The 23,697-nt window shown below is 37.1% G+C and overlaps 1 protein-coding gene across 1 annotated transcript in view; it reads right to left on the bottom strand.

Moving 5' to 3' along the window:
• Positions 1–4,981: 4,981 nt before the first annotated feature.
• slc37a2.L (solute carrier family 37 (glucose-6-phosphate transporter), member 2 L homeolog) overlaps positions 4,982–23,697 on the bottom strand; it is a 36,033-nt gene continuing 17,317 nt past the window's right edge. Inside the window, 11 exon segments of the mRNA NM_001085961.1 lie at positions 4,982–5,439; positions 8,851–8,909; positions 9,676–9,773; positions 11,685–11,763; positions 13,718–13,791; positions 13,973–14,021; positions 17,290–17,375; positions 17,470–17,532; positions 20,075–20,165; positions 20,307–20,465; positions 22,724–22,761. Of these exon segments, the coding sequence (NP_001079430.1) occupies positions 5,424–5,439; positions 8,851–8,909; positions 9,676–9,773; positions 11,685–11,763; positions 13,718–13,791; positions 13,973–14,021; positions 17,290–17,375; positions 17,470–17,532; positions 20,075–20,165; positions 20,307–20,465; positions 22,724–22,761 (812 nt within the window). The 3' untranslated portion in view covers positions 4,982–5,423.

Below are 23,697 nucleotides of genomic sequence, written 5' to 3' on the forward strand. Positions count from 1 at the left end.
CTACTGGTTGTGTTCATATTGACAAATCTCCTACAATTGTAGGAGTTAGGTGTAATACCCCAATGTGTCAACAGTGTCGCTGCAACTCTGGGGTTAATGTATCATAACAACCAGGCAGACAAGTTTAACAATTCAAAAATGCCAGTAGCATACACAAATAGCAATATGAGCTGTCAGTGACACCAAATTGAAAGCTGCAAATAAGCAAAATAGTAAGGCAAATTATTTAAAAACTATAAAAATGAAAATAAGTTGTAAAGTTGCTAAGAATAGGACATTCTATAACATGCAAGAATTTCCCTTAAGGGGGAACTAACTTTTTAAGGCTTTCTTTTTTGTCTTTCTTTCCACATCATTGGGGCAAGCGTTTTCAATATAGCCCCTGTTATGCTGTTGGGGTGAAGATATAGGGTAGCTACAGGTAACTGATGAACAAGCACAGAGTTCCATGTAACAAACCACACATTACCAGTCAAAATTTGTGACATGCTGGACTTCTGAATAGGAATCTATATGGTATATGACACCAACAATGTAGCTGGAGTTATTCAATGGGTAGAATTTCTGCCAGCCCTAAATGCTGCCATGCCAATAATCTCATTGGAGATTGTTGCACAATCTGGATGTGAGCAGAATAACATGTGACTGGGTCCCTAATCTAACAATATGGGGCAACAATTGCTCAAGTATGAAAATCCAGTCAACTAATGCCTTGTAGTAGTGCACTTGGTGGAGGTGATACTATAAAGGGAAGTGACAGAGCTGCATCATCCTCTTTCTTCCAGTTCAGATGGTTGCTCAGCCTGAAGACTGATCTATCAGATTGGTGTAATGGAGCCATCCATATGTGTGACCTAAACTTAGCAATCAGATGGCATGGTGTGCTCAGCTAGATTTCTCATCCCAAGCTCTGTTCCCATATCTGTTTGAACCTGTACAATATTTCCAAGTCCTGTTTGTGTTTATTCTCAGACTGTCCAGTTAGTACTAGTGATGAGCACGTTCTAGTCTTTCCTGCCCTATCATCTTCTCATATTTCTAGTCTTAAAGAAAAACTTTACCCCCAAAATAAATACTTAAGCAACAGATTAAAGAATCTTACCAAATTGGTATATACCTGTATATTTAAGTAAATATTGTCCTTTTACATCTCATGCCTTGAACCACCATTTTGTGATGGTCTCTGTGCTGCCTCAGAAATCACCTGACCATAAATACTACAACTGTAACAGGAAGCAAAATTAATACCTCTGTCTGTTAATTGGCTCATGTGACCTAACATGTATGGTTTGTTTGTGTGCACCATGAATCCTAGGATCCCAAGGGGCAGCCCTTGTTTTTTAAATGGCAATTTTCTATTTGGGATTACCCAATGATACATACTAATAAAAAAGTATATTATTATGAAAATGGTTTATTTACATGAAGCAGAGTTTTACATATGAGCTGTTTTATACTATATTTATTCTCTACTTTTATAGAGACCTACATTGTTCAAGGGGTATAGTTTTCCTTTAATATAAAAGACTCATTCAAGTTTATATCCTTCTCCATTTCATTTGTCTTTGTAGTGATTCTTTGCATCTTGGATGTCTGCTTTCTGCCCACATAGACCTCCAGTATACTGCTTTCAATAGCAATTAGATTTTCAAATAACTTTCAAAAAATTGAACATTGTTATTTGATGAATATGAGGAAGTTGCTTAAGATTACAGTATCTTTTGGATCAAGCATAACGCTACTTCGAATAATTTGTTTAATACTCTGCTAAACTCCTTCAACATAATTCATACTGAGCTCCAGTCACTGCATCTTCAAGAAATGCTGGCAAAGACAAATTTCGGGCCATTTTCCATGCATTTCTTTACAATTTAAATGTGTTTGAAAATTTAAATAGAAATTGTTTCAGTTGCAACAACAGCAAAACATAATTTTAATTTTAGAGGTGGTAATGTTAAAACTTAACCTTTAATCATATTCAATTAAAATAAATATCATTAAAAAAACATCCACAGGGGGTGCTCCCCACCCAACACAAGAAATGTATGCTTTATACAATTTGGGGAAATAAAACTTCCATCTGCACACAAAACAATGTAGCCCAGCCTAGTGCAAAATGGGGTAAGATTTAGGATGCCACTTTGTGTGCATTTCATGCACTTAAAAGCTTGACCCATACTCACTGCACAGCAGACATGTATCGTGCCTCCGGATAATTAGCCTGATGGCAAATGATAAAGGGATATGTCTAGCAAACCAGGAGTGGGGACCATTTGCAAAGGTAAAGCCCCTTCTAAGTCTTCCAAGTGCTGTGGACTGAGTTTGCTGCTCTCTGAATATCAGAATTAACTAAAAGTTCTACATCAGTTGTAAAAAAATTGCATGTTTTAAAGTGTGGGTTTGGAACAATTTATTAAAGCATGCACATAATCCTAAATAATATTAATAATTTCTGCTGTCCCAATATCATAAATACCTTAACAACTACATGCTGCTGTAGGTTATGCTGAAATCTTTACAGCTACACATTAGGCTATATTTATATTTCATAGACTTCCTATTTTATTTTTAAATGCTGTCATGAATAATTTTAGAGCTTCTGAATGTGTGCTTCACAATGAGAATCAGCCTTATAAATGAGAAAATACTGTTGCCTGGGTATTGTTATTTATATTCCAGGTGCTGACACGAACTCCCAAGAATTATTGTTGTCTCATCTCTTTCTATCTTTAACCTCAGATCATTGCCTCTCTGCCAGCCTGTGCTTGTTGCACACGTGGAAAATTAATTAAGCTTATTCTCTGTGATAATGAGCCTAATTAATGTTGAAGAGGTCTGTTATGAAGAGGAAATGCAATTTTAAGACACATAAAACTACATTTTAAAGGGAAATACAACTGAATTAACTCCAGGTGACACCAATTGCATTCTACTTTAAAGGGATATTGTCATGGGAATTTTTTTTTTTTTCAAAGTAAATCAGTAAATAGTGCTGCTCCAGCAGAATTCTGCGCTGAAATCCATTTCTCAAAAGAGCAGATTTTTTTATATTCAATTCTGAAATCTGACATGGGGCTAGACATATTGTCAATTTCCCAGCTGCCCCAAGTCATGTGACTTGTGCTCTGATAAACTTCAATCACTCTTTACTGCTGTACTGCAAGTTGGAGTGATATCACCCCTCCCTTTTTCCCCCCAGCAGCCAAACAAAAGAACGATGGGAAGGTAACCAGATAACAGCTACCTAACACAAGATAACAGCTGCCTGGTAGATCTAAGAACAACACTCAATAGTAAAAACCCATGTCCCACTGAGACACATTCAGTTACATTGAGAAGGAAAAACAGCAGCCTGCCAGAAAGCATTTCTCTCCTAAAGTGCAGGCACAAGTCACATGACTGGGGGCAGCTGGGAAATTGACAAAATGTCTAGCCCCATGTCAGATTTTAATTGAATATAAAAAAAATCTGTTTGCTCTTTTGAGAAATGGATTTCAGTGCAGAATTCTGCTGGAGTTGCACTATTAACGGATTCATTTTGAAAAAAAATTTTTTCCCATGACAGTATCCCTTTAAGAATGAAAATAACTAATTATTTTGTAAAAGGAATATTGTTGGTATTCAATATAATTATGATTTATAGCCAATGTTAACTTTTACAGAGGACAATTAATTTAGTATGTATAATGTGTAGCACAAGGCTTTGAGCACAGACCTTGCACAAAACATTTGTCATTAGAGGAAAGCAATCCCTTGCAAGCAGATGTACACTCAAAAAAGACCTCTAATGGTGATGGTTGAATTTTTTTCAGCAGGCATGGATTCACTGTAAAATTTACACACTTTGCTGCAGAAAATCTGCCGCAACAAAAAAGTCGCCGAGACAAAAAAAATCACCAATAAGAAAACACCCATTGACTTTAATGCATTTGGACAAAAAAAGTTGCAGTGACATAAAAATGGCCACAAAAAAATGGCCATTGATTTTAATGCATTTGGAGTGAGAAAAAAATTGACACACGCGTAAAAAAAGCTCGCCATATTGGATCATTAGGCCACGTTATTAATATTAGTGGAACTGTACATGCTCAGTGTGCTCTAGGCAGCTGTTGATAACATAACCTTAGGGCAGTGTTGTCCAACAGTAAAGCACTTAGCGCTGGGCCAAACCAACCAGATACCCTAGGCAGCCTGGCCGGTTGCGGAAAACAGAGTGCGCATTTGAGGTTTAAACAATGCAGGGGCCAGTTAATCTCTGTAGTGATACCATTTAAAACTTACACAAGGTAAGCAGTCACAGCCGTCAGACTTTCATGTGGACAGCACTGTTTTAGGGGATAGTCAGAAATCATCAAGTAGAAAATGCTGTTTGGCTGTAACACAATCTGATGCTAAAGGGCATATAATCAAATTTGCTGGAAAATACACTAATTGCGGAGTTGCTATATAATGTGAATCCAAATAATTAGTCTTGTGCATTGACTCATATTCTATACATATACAATGTATTGTAAATTGGTCCCAAAGCTCACGTAACTGACAACAGCACAGAGTATGTGCAGTGAATCAGCAAAACAGAAGATTGGGAGCTATCGGGGCATCTTAAAGGAACAGTTCGTTGTAAAACTAAAAAAAACTGGCTAAATAGATAGGCTGTGCAAAATAAAAAAAAAATGTTTCTAATATAGTTAGCCAAAATTGTAATGTATAAAGGCTGGAATGAGCAGATGTCTAACATAATATCCAGAACACTACTTATTGTTTTTCAGCTCTCTAACTCTGAGTTAGTCAGTGACTTTAAAAGGGGGCCATAACTGTTCAGTGAGTTTGCAATTGATACTCGGCATGTAGGGCAGATTCAAAAGCATCAAAAGTTATGACCCACAGGTATTCCCTTCTAAAGAACTGTGGGTGCCTTGGCTGGTACATAAGTGTAAGCATTTACTATTAAAACAGGCATGAAGAAGCAGAAGTCAAAATATTGATTGCAATGAATTTTGTTTATTTATGTACAACTGTAGAATTCTGTTTGTAAAATCTGTAAAATTATGACTAACCCTTTAATTAGGCTTTTGCTACTCAAAACAGCAGCCTTAGATCTAGAGAAGCTGTTTGCAGGTTACTAGTAGATCCACAACCTGAGATTGTTACCCAAATTGTATGGTGCATTTTTGTCAAAGGAGAGATGTGTCTGTCGCACTTTCTGATTTTTGTCAAGGGGACATGACCTGCAATAATCCCCAATGTTTTGACTGACGAATTCGTGATGATCAAAATGCCTAGTTTACAATAGCCCTAATACAATTACTCTATTTGTAAAATCACTTAAATGTCTTCTGTCTTTAAAATAGCAGCATGTGGGCTGATCCTGCCAGCAAAGTATTGTAAATTGATCCAGGCTCCTCTTGCAGGTAAAATGGCAATCACATTTCAGTGTAGCTGGAATAGATAAATATTAGGTGTGAAACACAATCAGTGCACTTCAAAAATGTTTATTGTGAATACATACTGTACTTTAAATGCCATGCAAATGAACAGAACTGCTTTAAAATCATATTAGGCAAAAGCAATTCCTGCTCAGAACCGGAAGAGAGAAAGCTGCAATAGATCTGTATAAAATCACGACACAGTTGTATTTTTGAAGGATCAGAATGAATTTTCATGTAGGAATCTCAAGCTTTTCTATCCGATACCCCAAAACATGATCTGTGCAGTAGCTTGGTCTGACATGTCATGCATAAAAAAGCCCCTCATTGATACATTTCATTCAATTTACAAATGGCTACTTTGAGCGTTTGAATCACTTTTGTATCATGTGTCCTACAATGCTTTGCTTTTTTTTTTCCCTTAGAGGAATAGTTCAATGTAAAAATGAAAACTGGATAAATAGATAGGCTGTGCAAAATAAAAAATGTTTCTAATACAGTTAGTCAAAAATGTAATGTATAAAGGCTGGAGTGAGCGGATGTCTAACATACAAGCCAGAACATTACTTCCCACTTTTCAGCTCTCTAAGGGGCAGATTTACTAAAGGGCAAAGTGACAAATGCTGGCGAAGATTCATCAACGTTACTGCTTTCAGGGACTTCGCCAATTTACTAACAGGCACAGGCGTCACTTCGCTAGTGAAGGAGATAGACGCAGGCGTTGATTCGCACTCTATCGCCAGGTGAATTTTCGCTCTGGTGAATGGACGATATTCTGCTAATTCATTAAGATGCATATTTTACTGAACATTACCCCTTTCGCCAGACTTGCCTTCCCCAGCTCAGACCAGGTGAAGTGCAATGGAGTGCATAGAACTTCTTCAATCTTCAGTTACTTACATCATATTTTTTGAGTGCAAAAACTTCTAAGTTGAAAAAGGCTGGCATCTTTTCCTTTTTTTTAGGGTGATAGGCTGCCAAAGTCTTAATTTTTTTTTTTTTGTGTAACCGGTTTCCCCCATACATTTTATAACATATGGGAACATTATTTTACAGTGGGCTCATGTCTAGGGCAATATAAAAACTTTATTAAGGTTCCCTTGGCATGTTTAGTTATCAGTGTAAATGTAATGTATTGAATGCACCTCTTTATGTTACATGGTGCATCTAACTTTAAATTTCCCGTGGTATGCAAATTAGCCTGAGTGCAAGACCTCTAACGAAGTTGCGCTTGGCAGAATTGAACACTAGCGCATCTTCGCCTTGATTTGCTCGCACTGCCAAAGTAACACTATTGAAAATTTCCCATCATTCATCAGACGAGACGAAACTTTGCATCTTAGTAAATTTGCATTGGCTGAGCGAATTTTCACCTGGCAAAGTGTTGCGATGGTTGCGAAGTTTCGCCACTTAGTAAATTTATCCCAAACTCGGGACATACTCTTCAGCAAGTTTGCAATTGATCCTCAGCATTCAGCTCAGATTCAAAAGCAAAAGTTATAACTCATGTGGCCCCCCTCAAGTCACTGATTGGTTACTGCTTGGTACCAATCAGTGGAAACCAAGAGAGCTGCAAAGCAGGAAGTAGTGTTCTGCCTATTATGTTGGACATCCAGTCAATCCAGCCTTTATACATTACATTTTTGGTTAACTAACTATATTAGAATTTTTTTTATTTTGCACAGCCTATCTATATACCCAGTTTTTATTTTTAAACTGAACAATTTCTTCAATTAACTGTTAAATGTGCTCCTTGATTTTGCACAGGCCTGAATTATCCCGGGAGGTAGAACAGTTTATACTAGACTGGAAGAGAATGGGTGTGAAAATGTCCTATGAAAAGGAAATCATTTATACTTTTCTATCTGTTGCATATGAACGTGATATACTGCAGATGAATCACAATCATATGCACAAACATACATAAGGTATATGTCACTGCTTCCAAAGTTATTTGTATATAAATACACTTCATGGTAACAAAGTGCATACAGTATGCAGGTATAATATATTATATTCACAAATACAATATTCCTAAATGTTTAGTATACAAGAATTAATATATTAGTAAAAGGGGATGTTTAGTGCAATTCTAGTTGAATTCAAGTAGTGATAAGCCTACAAAGCAATACAGTCAAGTTTAGTTAAGCACATACTTTAAAGTCATGCTGTTAGAAAAGGATGAGAAGGAGAAGTTATGTGGTGAATATAACAAATAATGAAGGAGAGCTGCAGAGTTTGGTGGTTCTTCTACACCTTGGCCACACTGCTGAACCTGTCAGTGCATAGGCACACACTTATGTCCAAATAAATAGCACATGCTGGTTATTGGGCCACTGCTATACCCACTGGCTGTTGCTGGGTTCTTGGTTTATAAAAATACATTTTCCTATGCAGCATCTGAGTCAATTGTAGGTATGCTGCTCATTATTTGCCTGATTAATGGCAAACTAACCCTCCCAGTACTCAGGACCCCAACCTGCCTAACAACCCCCATTTCCCTAGCAAAACCAACTGCAGAACTACACAGCATTTTTGGCAAACCTGGGCATTCCAGTATTTATGTTTCCTCCCACACTCCAGAAACAGGTCAATTGGCTCCTGATCAAATTAGCCCTAATTTGTGTGATAGGGACCTTAGACTATAGACCCAACTGAAGAAGGTATGTGAATGATATATAATCTCTGCAAAGAACTACTGAATGTTTGCACTATATAAATGATAATCCCATGGCCATGAGCCTTACAAGAGCTGTACCTCGACTTTGCTCTTCACTACTGGTCTATATTCTGACCATAAAGCCATTCTGCAATAATCACTAGGGGCACATTTCCTTAGTTCGAGTGAAGGAATAGAATAAAAAAAAAGTTTGAATTTCGAATGATTTTTTTGGCTACCTCGACCTTCAACTACGACTTTGAATCGAACGATTCGAACTAAAAATCGTTTGACTATTTGACCATTCGATAATCGAAGTACTGTCTCTTTAAAAAAAAAAGCTTCGACCCCCTACTTCGCCATCTAAAACCTACCGAACCTCAATGTTAGCCTATGGGGAAGGTCCCCATAGGCTTTGTAAGCTTTTTTTGGTCGAAGAAAAATCGTTCAATCGATGGATTAAAATCCTTCGAATCGAACGATTCTGATCGGATTTTTCGTTCGATCGATTTTTCGTTTGACCGAACGAATTGCGGTAGATCCTTCAACTTCGATATTCGAAGTCGAAGGATTTAACTTCGGCAGTCGAATATCGAGGGTTAATTAACCCTCTATATTCGACCCTAGTGGTATTCCTACCACAGGCTAGTGCATTTTTATAGAAAGGGTGAACTGGCCTAGGCAAAGCAGTTTTTTTGTTTTGTTATTTGTCATCTAAATAACAGTTACATTTATGACCACCTGATAAAAGCAAAACATGTTCACCTTTTTCTCTCGCCTCCACATAGCGACCTTATTTCCTTATATACCAGACGAGCCAACAACTACAATGAAGAAAACAGTAAATGATATTTCAGCTACTTAAATAAATATACGCTTAACACAATACAGAACAGTAATTTAACATGCACCATTTAAATGAATGGAAAATGAGGCCATCACACAAAATGTAAGCTGTAACCACATTAACCAATATCAAGTACTATGAAAAATATAACCTTAGTAACTGTTCATTTCCAACTACCTCTAGGCTTTGCTAAGGTGAGTTCTCATTTAATACTTTAATAAGGAACATTTATGGTGTGGTTCTCCCTGACAGCATTATTACAGACAAATAAACTTTGTGTGCCTTAAGTCTCAGAGAGCATATTTACATTCCGGGAAAGTTAAAGCAACCCATGTATTAAGCGTCCATGAAGTGGGCTTGACATGGAACCTGTTGTCTGGGGGTTTTATGGATAAGGGCCCCCCTCAGTATCCTGGAGCACCATGCCTTAAGACTTCTAAGAAGCATTTAAACATTAAAATAAAGAATTGTTTAAACAGGACATCTAAAAAGGACACTGCTTTATACTGTAAGACTGAGCTTTCTGAATGGGTTGGCAAGTAATAAATCTCACACCTGTATATACATATGGTGATAGTGGCTAATTGGAAGTTATTATTTAACTTCAATTCTGGGTACTGAAAATCATTTTACCAGAACATTTACAAGGCATGCTTTGAATATACAAATATTTTTTGACCCATCAAGTCCATAACCAATACAAAATTGTAACTGCTTGTAATACAGAGTATTAGGAAACTTACCAAACAGGCACATATATCAGCTGCTATTAACATGTAGAAAACATAGTTCCACCCTCTAGAGGAGAGAACACCGGCAAGTGAAGGTCCTAGAGCAGCGCCTAAGGAAGACCAATGCAGTATTAATAAGAAATAAAATTATGTTTTATAAATCCTCCAAAAAAAGACATTTGCCCACTTAATTCTTTGTTACTAATCCTAAGCATGCTGGTGATTGTAGTTTCTACAGCAGCTACTACAGAAAAGCAACGGGATTAAAATAAATATAAATGTAAAAGCAAGTTGCACTTATATACAGCAAAATCATCCACTTTGCAATATACTTTTACTATCATTTATGTAGAAATATACTTTGCAATATACTTTTACTATCATTTATGTAGAAATCTAAAATACAAAAGCTTGTTCTCTGTTGCTCCAGTCATCTTGCCAGGGGGCTCTGTAGCATATCTGTCTACTGTGCACAGTAAAAAGTGACATTTTTAAGCTGAGTGCCTATTGAAAACATTCTCACTAATGGCAGTCAGTACATGGTCATATACAGATGAGAGCATCCTCAATCCCAAAGAAAATGTAGCATTGGGGTTTTATTAGCCTCCAACTGTCACTGTCTGGTCTAGTCCAGCTTTTACCACACATCTGCATGGAAAAAACGGATAGCAATTATTACATTTAGACTGCCACGGTTTTCCACATGAGCACAGCTCTGCTTAAAGGAACAGTAACACCAAAAAGTGTTTTAAAGGAATGACAATATAATGTTATGTTACCCTGTGCTGGTAAAAATGGTGTATTTGCTTCAAAAACACAACTATTGTTTATAAAGACAAGCTACTGTATAGCCATGGGGGCAGCCATTCAAAGCTGAAAAAGGAGAAAAGGCACAGTATATGCAGCAGATAACCTCTATAGCATACAATGGGATTCTTCAGAACTTCTACGGTGTATCCTGTGCTTGAAAGGCTGCCCCCTTGGCTACACAGCGGCTTGTTTATATAAACAATAGTTGTGTTTCTGAAGCAAACACGCCAGTTTTACCAGTGTAGGGCAACAGTACATTAGATCATCATTCCTTTTAAACACTAATTTTTTGGTGTTACTGTGCCCCATGAGCCATGAGGTCATATAGAAAAATACGTATGACTACAGAAACATCAGCATAGTCCTTTATATACACATAGGGGCAGATTTATCAAGGGTCGAAATTCGAAGTGAAAAACACTTACGGGGGAATGTAATAAAAATCGCTAACGGAAAAACTATTCGCAATGCGAAAAGTTATGCCTTTGCGTGAACAAATTTTGCTTTGTGCGAATTTAATATAGCTTTTGCGAGCCCGGAAACTGTTTAGCGACCACTTCCGACAGTGAAAGACCGTTTGCGAATTTTATAGTTTGCGCCAATACGCAGTCAATGTAATAAAACTTCTTACTGAAAAAGTCGTTATGTTTGCTCCAAAAGATTACGACACCTTCAAGCACTTCTTATGAGTGCGCAATTAAAATTCGCAATGCGCAATTAAAATTCGCAATTGCGAGATGTGGATTTTTAGTCTTATTGGTGTGAATTGTTTTGCTCTTTGCGACTTTTATTACATTCCCCTGCAAGTGTCATTGCCATCAAAACCAAACAAAGTGGCATTAGCTGACCTTTCTAGTGACATTTTGGAGTATAATTCTTCCAACATACTTTAAAAAGAAAATGCCTATAACACATATTTTTTATGTTAAATAACTGAATTGTGTCCTCACAAAATGCAGTACAATGACGCAACCACTAGGAGGCACTGAGGTGCCTCAAATGTCTATGGATATTCCCAAGCACAATTGCAGGAGAGAAGATACTTATTGTGACATGAGTTTCTGTAATTTATTGAGAATTGAGTTTCTGTAATGCAAGTAATTTTTTTTTTTATTTAACTGCTGTTTGCAAGTTGGTTTCAAGGCAACACTTGTTAGTACAACTATTTCTTTATATTTTTGGGCAGGAAAAAGGATTAATAATATACTGACCTATTGATCCTGAACCGTCAATAATTGCAGTTACTGTTGACAAAGCTTTGGCATTGCCCTGAAGTGATTCATGTGTACCCTGGAAAATAATAACAACAAGTGACCAATGTTACAGTAGCATGTGGACCTCAGGCCTCCTCTACAGCCTTCTCACTAACCAGTGCAACCAAGTGGGGCAAACAAAAGTAATCTTAACAACTCTGGTTCAGTGTAATCTGTGAATATCATATATGTATCTTGGTACCTTCCAGAGCAGCATCACACGCTAAAGGTACAATGTAAAGTAATTTGTGCTGAGCAGATTTCTGTTACTAAATATGTCCAGTTTCCATAACTAGATATTTCTAAATTTTCAAAATCCTCTAGTGATGTTAAAAAAAAAAAAAAACACTTTCAGTAAGGATCTCAGACCACTTTGGTCAGAAAGTCTTGTTAAAAGGTTGAAAGCACACATGGCTTTTTTTCTGTAGTGTTTTAGGATAAGAATAACCAGTACTGATATTTTTTGGATGTTCGTATTACAGTTATTCAGGGATGGAAGGCGCTTTTCTGTTGGCACTATATGCCAACAGAGAAACCTTCGGCCTGAAGATGTGGTAAATACAGATTCCTTTACTTGTTTTTTTATTTTATTCAATAACAAATCCTACACTAAAATGTGTTCACTGCAATTTACTTAAAAGGGAAGTAATGTCTAAAATAGAATAAGGCTAGAAATGCTGTACTTTATATACTAAACATAAACTTACTGCACTACAAGCCTAATCAAACAAATGATTTATGCTTTCAAAGTTGGCCACAGGGGATCACCATATTGTAACTTTGTTAAACATCTTTGCAAATACTAAGACTGTGCACATGCTCAGTGTGGTCTGGGCTGCTTAGGGATCGTCATAAATTATCAAAACAGCACAAGTCAAATAATATCTGCCAGAAGCCGATACAGCAAGACTGATTAATAATCAAAATATGCAGACGGAATGGTTCTGTGCTGTCATGTAATCTAATGTGGATTTTAAAGTATTTGTTTTGTTTAATACAAACTTTCTCCAACTCTGCAGAACCAGTTGCTGCAGCAATATAATCCTCCAAATAGAATCCCAGTTTATCTGTTTAAATCTGGCTCCATGATCTTTGTCCCTGCAGCTAGAGTTGGAAACGGTAAAGGGGATGTAAAGGCAAAAATAATATACAATGCAAATCTCTACACAGTCACCGACTGCTCTACAGGGAAATAAAGCTGCTTGAGTTCTGCATGGCTGGAAAGTAAGGCGGCGGCTCCCCCTGTTGTTCATAAGTATGATTGTTTCCCTGCAGAGCAGTTAAGGACCGTATGACAATTCCTATCCACAGCAGTAAATGATGGGAGAATTTCACTGCATACAGCCAGTTTTCTTATAAAAACGGTACACATTTTTTAATTAAAGTATATTGGAGATAGGTTTATTTTTCATTAAAGAAAGGTTTAATGGGATTTTATGTTTTTGCCTTTACATGCTTTTTAAAAGGCACAATGTTGGACTGGGACACCAAGGGCCCACCAGCCAGAGCCCTAAAACCTTTCATAATCTTGATAAAAAACGTCCGTGAACTGACATGTAGTTAATGTGCCTGTATTTTGCCCATTTGTTGAATGGCACATTGCTGGCAGGAACATACTCTTCGGTGGAATGCAGGCAAATGCAGACTCAATATAATACTGAGCAGATCTGTTCCCTGATATGCCTATGTTTATGTGGGTGATATTAGCTTAATCTGATCATTTGCCCCTCTGCCAAATAATCAGATCACAACATTGGCAAATGCAGGCCATTGGGCAACACAGTTTACTCTTTTATTATAAAAAAAAGTAATGCCTCTATGACAGTCTTAAAATTGAAAGTTTAGAAGATCCCTCTTGTGTTGAATGTAATGATGCAATATAACTTCAGTTGTTACTTCACTGGCTGAAAATGCTAGTGGATGTAGCTCACATGCATGATTTCATATGGTTGATAGGACAAACAGCTATTGGCAAAGTTCACATGTCTTACCAGATCTGCAGACACAGCTGTGGTAATAAGTGAATATGGTCCATTAACCAATATGCCACATATAATCAGCATTGCTAGGAAAAAGAATTATAGGTTAGTTATATCAGGAGAGGAGCTCAACAGACTATGCATGCAAAATCTCAACGAGTCATATAAAGAATGCTGAAGTGCTCTTTTTGCACTTTTGCAAATTGTTTGTCAGTGGGGTTCTGTCCTGACCTTATGCAGAGGGGAAATCAAAAGTAGGTTGCTTACCAATGGTAGTGGATATTCCGGTCTGTCCAAAATAATTGTAAATGAATAACTAAAGAAAAAAACAAACCAAAAGTGGGAAAGGTGAAAAGAAGCTTCAAGTAAAAAAAAAAAACAAACATTCATAGTACACCCAAGATGTATACTATATGGATATTATTTTCCCAAATAAATGACTACATTCTGTTTTGTCTGGCTTAAGGTAAATTATTTTGTGCTTTTTGAAAGGGCAGGTTATAAACTGCAAATGTATGCAGGAAAAAGTTTGAACTATAAAAATAGTCGACCCCTACTTACCTTCTCCAGCTGATCTTTTTCTCTTGCTTCCACCCCCAAGCTGATGCCCTATGTTTGTCTACCTTAAAGTCTGCTCCCTTGCTTGTCACCAATTACCCAGCTGAAAATGATTAACTTGATGCATTATTCCTGAGCTTCTCGGTTCTGTGGCCACAATCATTCAGCTGCAAACCAATCTCCTACTAATTCTGGGCCAATTAGCCATGACCATGTACCTACTGCCAAATCACTGAAAGGATGGGGCCCAATCAACACAGAAATTGGCCCTTTTGCTTCCAGTGGGACAGTTTTTAGAAAAGAATTTAAAGGGGTTGTTCACCTTTGAGTTAACTTTTAGTATGATGTAGAGAGTGATATTCTGAGACAATTTGGAATTGGTTTTCATTTTTTATTATTTAAGGTTTTTGAGTTATTTTGCTTTGTATTCAGCAGCTCTTCAATTTGCATTATAAACAATCTGGTAGCTAGGGTCCAAATTACTCTAGCAACCATGCATTGATTTGAATAAGAGACTGGAATATGAATAGGAGAGGACCATATTAGAAGGATGTGCAATAAAAAGTAGCAGTTATAATAAGCGTGTAGCCTTCAGAGCATTTGCTTTTAGATGGGGTCAGTAACACCCATCTGAAAGCTGGAAAGAGTCAGAAGAAAAAGGCAAATAATTATAAAAATATAAAAAGGAAATAGTAAAAACCAATGGAAAAGTTGCTTACTAAAAGTTTACTTAAAGGTGATTCACCTCTTTAACACTGTGAATTATGTTTGGTCTGTGCACAAAAATGATTAGAAATGCCATATTTTATATATTGAGACTAATACTCCAGACCCTGTGTTCAACATCTCTATAGCAGTAATGCTCCTAGTCTTCAAAATTGTCATAGGAGCTTTACATGAAGTGTCAGAAACATGCACATGCTCATTGTGCTCTGGGCAGCTGGTAAGAAGCTAAGCTTAGGGGGTTGTCACATATCATCAAGCAGAAAACGAGGTTTGCCTGTCATATAAGCTGATGCTACAGGGCTGATTATTCTAATTACTATCTGAATCACTAACCAGTCTTGTATTGTTACACAACATATTGTGAGTTGGTCCCTAAGCTCAGGTATTCAAAAGCAAAAGCAGCACAGAGTATGTGTTGTGAATCAGCAGAAAGAAAGATGGGGAGCTATAAGGAGCCCCCTCAAATACACTGTTCTTTACTGCTAAAGGACTGTGGTTGCATTTTGCTGGTAGCTATCAAAAATAAAAGGTGTAGCATTTCTATCCTGCTTCTTTGTTAAGCTGTAGTTCTCCTTTAATATTTACTATCCTTTAAAATTGGGGTATATTCATTCAATCAAAGAATGCTGATCAACATACAGTAAGTTTTGGTGACTTACTGCCGGTTCACGTGTTAAAAAAATCCTCCTGCCCTGCTGCCCACAAAAAGACTGGCAGACCCCAAGGGGGCCCGGGTGCAATTGTACCCCCAACACCCCAGGTAGTTATGCACAGAGAGTAGTGTGGCCCCATAACTTCCTGCATGTGATATTGAGTACAATTACAAAAGATTATACTTGTATAACGGCTTTTCTTAGGTGACTTTAAGGTGGTTGCACCTGCACCTGAGACATACAGTTAGCAGCAGTTCTGAGACTCTGGGGGTTATTTATGAACACTGGGCAAATTTGTACCTGGGCAGTAACCCATGGCAACCAGATGATTGCTTTCAGTGTTCTGGCTGAAAAAAAAGCAAATCACTGATTGGTTACTATGGGATACTGCTCAGGGGCAAATTTGCCCAGTGTTTATAAATGAACCCTTCTGTCTTTATAAATGGGTATACTGTCAGAATGGGCATAGCTCCAATCTGCTAACCTGGACCTGGACTTATTTATTGCCTTGCACTTCTGCAAATGTTCTTTCAATTAAAGCAGAGTCAGCGCTGACTCCTTCTTTCAATTAAAGCAGAGTCAGCGCTGACTCCGCTTTAATTGAAAGAAGGTTTTTGTTTGGTGTCCTTGGAGGAGAGCGAGTTTTTTGGAGCCGGCAAGAAGGGGAAACTCCAGGAATCTTTGGGTAAACTATTTGACTTTTGATTTCTGCAAAATGTGTCTACAAACAAGAGCTGCTATGGTACTCTCACTCCACTTTGGTGGTCCAAATACATGGCAGACCCTAGGTGAATGCCAAAGATGGCCATACATGGAGATATAAAGAGCTTGTAATAACAATAGAGATCAGCTTATTGGTCTGCATATGGGGGCCTTCGCAAAAATTTGAAAATCCCATTGGGTGAGCAATTGTTGGCCCGGTCCCACACCTTGCAACAAAAAACCTCTGGGAATAACAACATGATGCACAGAAGCTGCTTTACATAAATCCCTGATTAAATAAAGGTTAACAAAATATTGAAAATTCTAATGCAGACTACGCAATGAAAATGGATTTAGATAAGACTTACAGGGTATTCAATTACACTTAGGAAGAAGTTTGGACTCACAACGCAGTTGGTCTATCAGGACAAATAATCAGATTTGACCATGTCTCTTCTTGGCCCATGAATAAGTCAAACATATATCTGAAAGTGAGAAGGGCCATAATTCCCTCTCACTTCAGTTCATATTTGCTTGTTCAGCTATTGTCCAAAGGAATGGATCTGTGCTATTTGGCATTTCATGTGGATGGAAAAGATCACATCCAGCCATTCAGAAAACACTCAGGCTACATGCTAAAAATTATCCACTACTGACATTTAATTGGAACGACCTGTAAGTGTTGGGTTGTATTTAGTGACAGTATATGATTACTCAAACTATGGGGCAGATGCAATTCAGTGAGAAAAAGTTATCTCATTGCATAAAAACTCATGGACGAGATACAATTAGAGGAGAAAAAAACAACAACTTTTCACGTGATAAACAATGAGATACGTCAAATTGAATCTTGTCCATATATACACACACATCTCAGAGAGAGGGAGAAAAAGAGGATGGGAAAAAAAAAAGACAGATTATATTAAATGTGCCCCTGATACTTACCATTGGAGCTGTCAAAATAAGCATTATTGTGCATGTTATGGCACTTTTACCAGTGTAATCCGAAATACCACCAGCCAAAATTCCACCTGGAAACAGATTCAAACATCCATTATGGATACACCGACATTGAGAAGCCCAAAAACTTAATTTTTCAAGAAAGATAAATATTTCATAACATACCAATGATGCCCCCAACATCAAACAGGGTGGAGAGGTCCCCAGCTGCTTTAGGATCAAACTGGGCTATAAGAAAAAAATGCTTTAAAATTTTGTGTCAGTAAAAGTAAGAGAAAATAGCTGAAAAAGATATATGTTCATACATTTTAGATTGCAAGTTTTAGAAATGAGCACACAGACAAGCAGAAACTGGGACCATATCTATAATTGTCAGGAATTCCAAAGAATATTAGATGCACAATATTAGAGACACATATATCGAAGGTAAAGCAAGACCACAGTGCCTCAAATACAGACATGCGAAGTGAAAGTGCAGTCACAGTGCAATGGAAACCTGCAAGACATGTCTCATAAGATGTGCATCTGCAGGTGTAAACTGTGGGTTTGGGGATACCAGTGGCATGTCATATAGGTCCTTTAGAAAATAGGTCCTGTGCTTAATCTTTCATTAATACAATATCTAGAAATAATATTTTCCAAATGCTACTGCATATGCCTAGTGTGTGTGCTAGGCTGCCTAAGCTTTAAAGGAAATATAATGTCATAGAAGCTGATACTATAGGGCGTATTGTTACCCATCAGAATGTATTGGTTTCTATGCTACCATGTAATCTGAAATTTATATACGTACAAATTAGTGGTCGTGTGGTTGTGTGTAGATGTGGTTGTCAGTTGCCTAAGTTACTTGATTTTGCAAAAATGAATCTACAATGACAAAGCCAACCCCTAAAGCTTTGGTGGGAAAGGTTGCCTTAATATTAACATTTTCTATGATAAATTTAGTTCTTAGTTCTAAGATAATCAGCAATTGGTCATTTTTTATTTATTATAGTTTTCCTTGGATATAATTTATTCAGCTTTAGGTATTGTCTGTATGGATTTAGGGTTAGGTCAGATTTTTTAGTTTTTTTATACCTCAAATGATCTCACAATTCAAATGGTCTCTTATGCAAGAAAAAAATTTGAATGGAAAAATCTCAAATCAGCGAGCTGGGGGTTAACAATCCAAAAACTCGAACTGATCGAGTTTTTGGTTCAACTCGAATTGCTCAAATTGATCGAGTGTTCAGACAAAACCCTCCAAAAAAAAAACAAAAAACTTGAACATTAGGAAGGCTGTTTTAAAATGGTTCAACTGACATTTGCCATTGACTCCTACATGACCTTGACAGGATTTTGATGGTGTATTTTTGGATTTGAGATATTTCCAGGGTCAGGGTAGATAAATATAAAACATTTTTCGTTTTTTAACCCGAAAATTGGATCTTTGAAAAATAACCTTGAAAACTCGAATTGTCATGGAAAACACAACTCTATCGTTAATAAATCTGCCCATAAGAATTCAGTCTTGATTCCTGAACATAACTAAACCAGTTCTTTCCTTCATTCTGCTGGTGTTTTCAATGTTGTCTAACTAAAATGAAATTCTGTCTAACTAAAATGAAATTTTCCATGTTAGCCATTTCTTTACCCAATTGTTAATAGCATGATACAACTTTGGGAAATGTTTTGCGGAAATTAACAACAGCTGAAACATAAACCATTTCCCTTCCTAATATTGGCAACATCAACCTGCAACTGTAAAATTAGCAATGCATGCCGCAACCATTGCTGTATAGGCTCTACTTTCAAAGACTTTTACTTCATCTTTAACGGTGTCCCCTAAATTCCTTACATAGGTTCCACTCTGCACTGAGTCACCATCTTTCCACATCTATACTGCCTTCTACAGCCTTAAAGGAACAGTAACACCAAAAAAATGAAAGTTTTTTTTTTTTTAAAGTAATGAAAATATCATGTACTGTTGTCCTGCAATGGTAAAACTGATGTGTTGGCACGGGTTAAATAGTGGATAACAGATAACACCATTATGTTCTACAGAGCTTATCTGCTGTGAACTGAGCTTTTTCTCCTTTGAATGACTGCCCCCATTGCTACACAGCAGCTTATTTATAAAAGTAATAGTAGTGTTTCTGAGGGAAACACCACCGTTTTACCAGTGCAGGGCAACATTGCATTATATTTGTATTACTTTAAAACACTTTAATTTTTTGATGTTACTGTTCCTTTAAGCTTTTGTATGCTTATGCTGTTCCATGACTAACTGCCTCTGTCCTTTTTTACTACCTCCTGAAAAACTATAAGGAGTTCCTCACCTTTCAGAGCACTAAAATAGCTTTCTTATTGAAATATTCTGCTCTGGCCAACACTCACTGTAAGCTCTTTGGAGAAGCAAAGAAACCTTTCTTGCTTCTGCATTCCTGGCACTTAAAACATAAAAAAAATGTACCTTTATGCTTACTATTTAGCTAGTGAATGCAGTATAAATCCTCTGCCACAAGATGCAACTGCAGTTCAGATACAATGTACATAGCAGGTCAGACCTGTATTAGCTCAGTTTCCATTCAAACCAATAACACATTTTTGGATGGAGACAAATGCCAACTAAAGCTATATATTAAAAAATGAGTAAAGAGCCAAAGTTCTTTACTCTTAATTGAAATTCCTGGCAGATCAGGATTCCGTTGTTTAAACAAAAAAAAATTATTTGCCAGTGTCTAAATTATTTCTACTATATCATTATTCCTTATTGGAAAGGAAATCTTACCATCATTTGCAATGTACAAAGGTAGCCAGTAAAGGAAAGTGTAACTGACCAATTTTGCGAACAGCAAACACAGAGAGAATTCGACAACTCCCTAAAATAAAGAATAATGGTTTTTAGGGGTCAAGGGATATAAGTGATTTGTGAATTATACATATATGAAATATAATGCATATATTTTCAGAAACAGCATGAGCTGACAAGTGTTTAAGTGTCAAAAACATTTAATACATACAGGTATTCGGAGGGCTCCAATAAAACTGATGGCTTGTGGGTGTTCCACTTCAGTGTGCGCGTTCTCAGAATCATCAGCGTTGCTTTCAGTGGACTTAAAAATGGTATCTGTGCTGTTATATGACACTGGTATATTTTCCAAGTCATGTTTTGCTTCTTCCTAAAACGAACATACTTTTTATATTAGATCTGCTTTAGCATAGATTATTTAATTAATTTCCAGTATCTTTTTATTAAGCACTTACAACTAAAATCATTGACTCAATGTTCCTCATTGTGATTTTTGTTCGCTAAGTACAGGAGAAATAAGTCAGGAGAAAGGAATAAGCTGGTCCCTCTAGTGCGAGTCATTAAATGCTCCAATTCAGTTTTTGTTGTAAGAACTTGTAATTGGTCTTTTCTTCCAATGCATGCTTGAATTCCTTTACTGATTTTTTTCCACCACACCTACTGTATGGCTACTCCATGTATTTTGTGTATGTACATCATTGGAATTATGTAATAAAAGGTTAAAAGGAGCAGGAAGCTTTTACTGGTTCCCTGTTTAAAAGCAAACATCTTGTTGGCTGTTACAGGTGACTGCACCTAGACAAACTATGTGCTTTTTATAACAATCCTCCATATTTATTTTTCCTTAGCTTTCATTTAGCTGGAGCAGTGGTCCCCAAACAGTGGCTTGTGAGCAACATGTTGCTCACCAAAACCCTTGAATGTTGCCCTCCATTTCAAAACATGTGCTTATTTTTGATTTCCAGGTTTGTAGTCAAGTTTTAATTGTATAAAATCCAGGTTTACTGACAAATAGGGCTTCCTGCAGGCTGTCAGTCCACATAGGCAGGGGTGCTTCGCCAATGATGCACATAGGGGCTATCAAATAGCAAATCACAGCCCTTATTTGGTATCCCCTGGGATGTTTTTCATGTTTGTGGTTCTCCCCAGCTCTTTCTACATTTGAATGTGGCTAAAGGTTGGGGTCCCCTGAGCTAGAGGATGCAATGTTCAGTTCAACGGAGTATTATATCCTATGGTTCTAGTCATCTTTTGCTTCCTGCACAAGCTGTCCTTTAAATGTCTCTTAACCACCTTAAATGAAAGGAAATGCAAAATCACTTGGTGGTGGATGGCGACTTTAGGCACCCCCAGTCTTTCTTGTTTCTTATCTCCTATCTTGGGCTGGCACCCTTTTTCTTCAAACAACACACTACCCCAGTTTAACACACTATCCTGGTTAAATTTACAGGCATCACAGTTTCTTTGCTGTCCCAGGTATCCTCTTTTAAGCCCTATGTCAGGGATCCCCAACCTTTTGAACCCATGAGCAACATTCAGAAGTAAAAGGAGTTGGGGAGCAACACTAGCATGAAAAATGTTCTTAGGTGCCATATAAGTGCTGTGATTGGCCATTTGGTAGCTCTATGTGGATTTTTAACCTACATTGAGGCTCTCTTTGGCAGTGCACTCGGTTTTATATAACCAAAACTTGCCTCCAAGCCTGGAATTGAAAAATAAGCACCTGCTTTGAGGCCACTGGGAGCAACATCCAAGGGGTTGGGGAGCAGCATGTTGCTCACGAGCTACTGGTTGGGGATCACTGCCCTATGTGAAGCATGTGCTGTACAGAACTTTTTGCCAATTTCTGAACTACATCCTAGGCTGGCGATTAAAAAAAAAAAAAAAAAAAAAAAAAAAAAAAAAGAAGGAGGAGTGCCGGCTGGGTAGGAAGTGACTAGAATCACAGAGGGATGCCAAACAACTAGGCACCTTTCCTTCACCCTAAATATATTAATACCTCCATCTAATTGGTTTTATGTTTTTTCAGGCACATTTATTTATGGCTTTGTAAGTGCAAATTATCACCATTTCCAAATATATATATATATATATATATATATATATATATATATATATATATATATATATATATAAAAAGCACGTAGTACCGGCACTCCCAGGATTTGCATGAAAGACTCAAAAGTTCGATATATTGAAATAAGTGAAAAAGGTTTATTAAATCCGACGTTTCGGTTCCTCACAGGAACCTTTCTCAAGGACAAAATGTCCTTGAGAAAGGTTCCTGTGAGGAACCGAAACGTCGGATTTAATAAACCTTTTTCACTTATTTCAATATATCGAACTTTTGAGTCTTTCATGCAAATCCTGGGAGTGCCGGTACTACGTGCTTTTTCTGTTTATTCCCTAACCAGAGCACCCAGGTAGTTTTTGTACACTTTAAGGTGTGCAGCTTGCACCCACCTCTCCCTATATAAGGCCCAAGTGCTGCTACATTTACATCCATGCATAAGGAGGTATTTAGATTATAGCGCTAATACCACAATGGGATACAGCAAGATGAATTTGCAATTATCACTGTTAAACATACTGGTGACAAAACATTAAAATCAAACTAAGAATACTCACAGGCTGTTGGGGAGGGGTGCAGCCGACATCTTCTGGATCTAAAGAGGAAAGAAGACATTCAGCAATTTAATGATATTAAATAATAGAAATACATAGAAAACTCAATTATAGCTTGGAAAAGTGAAGACAAGGACATAGTAACTGAGGAGCAGGTTTATCCTGATTTGACCAAATCTAGTCTATAAAAAATTAAATCAAATTGAATAGTCAAAATGTTTTCAAGGTTTGAGAAAATAGAAACCAGTGCAAGTCCATGGAAAACTTATGCAGTTGCTAAATACAAAAAAAAAATCATATTATGTCACACAATGTTTTACATTTTAAAATATCTGATCCTGAGTGTTAAGTGGAAAATGAGTGTTTACATTACACAAATAAGGATTTTCCAAAATCGAATATTCTAAAGAGCATCAATGGAATTTAAGATTATTATTAGTATTTGAAAAGGTATTGATTAGCATTTACATTTCTACTAAAGGCATGTGCTACATGAGCACTTTTAAGTGCTTTTAAGTGTGTGTGTAGTGTGTTCAAGTGCACCTTTGCATGGATAGTGGAGGTGGGTTTAAAATACTGTACCGGTGTCTCATGCATTTGGACACATAAAATATGATCTGAATACATTTGATACAGGTACAGTATTTTTTCATTAATTCACAATGTGCCCACCTCTGACAACCCAAGTTAAGCAGATTCCTATTTAGAACAAATTCTCTTTTAGATTGTAAGCTCACCTCTTGTATCGGTTACAGGATGCTTTGTATGTAACTATGAATGTTAAACGTATCTATCTATGAAATGTACGTTCAATAATAATAATTGTGCTTAAAGGAGAAGCAAACCCTAAAGTTAAAAAACACTACCCCCCTACCCTACATAGACCCCCCCCCTCAGCCTAAGTGTTACCCCGGGCAAATGCCCCTAAGTCTTTACTTACCCCTGGGTGCAGATTCTGTCAAGCGGAGTTCACAGGC

Source organism: Xenopus laevis, chromosome 7L, assembly GCF_017654675.1.
Source record: "Xenopus laevis strain J_2021 chromosome 7L, Xenopus_laevis_v10.1, whole genome shotgun sequence".
In the NCBI taxonomy this organism is placed as follows: Eukaryota; Metazoa; Chordata; class Amphibia; order Anura; family Pipidae; genus Xenopus; species Xenopus laevis.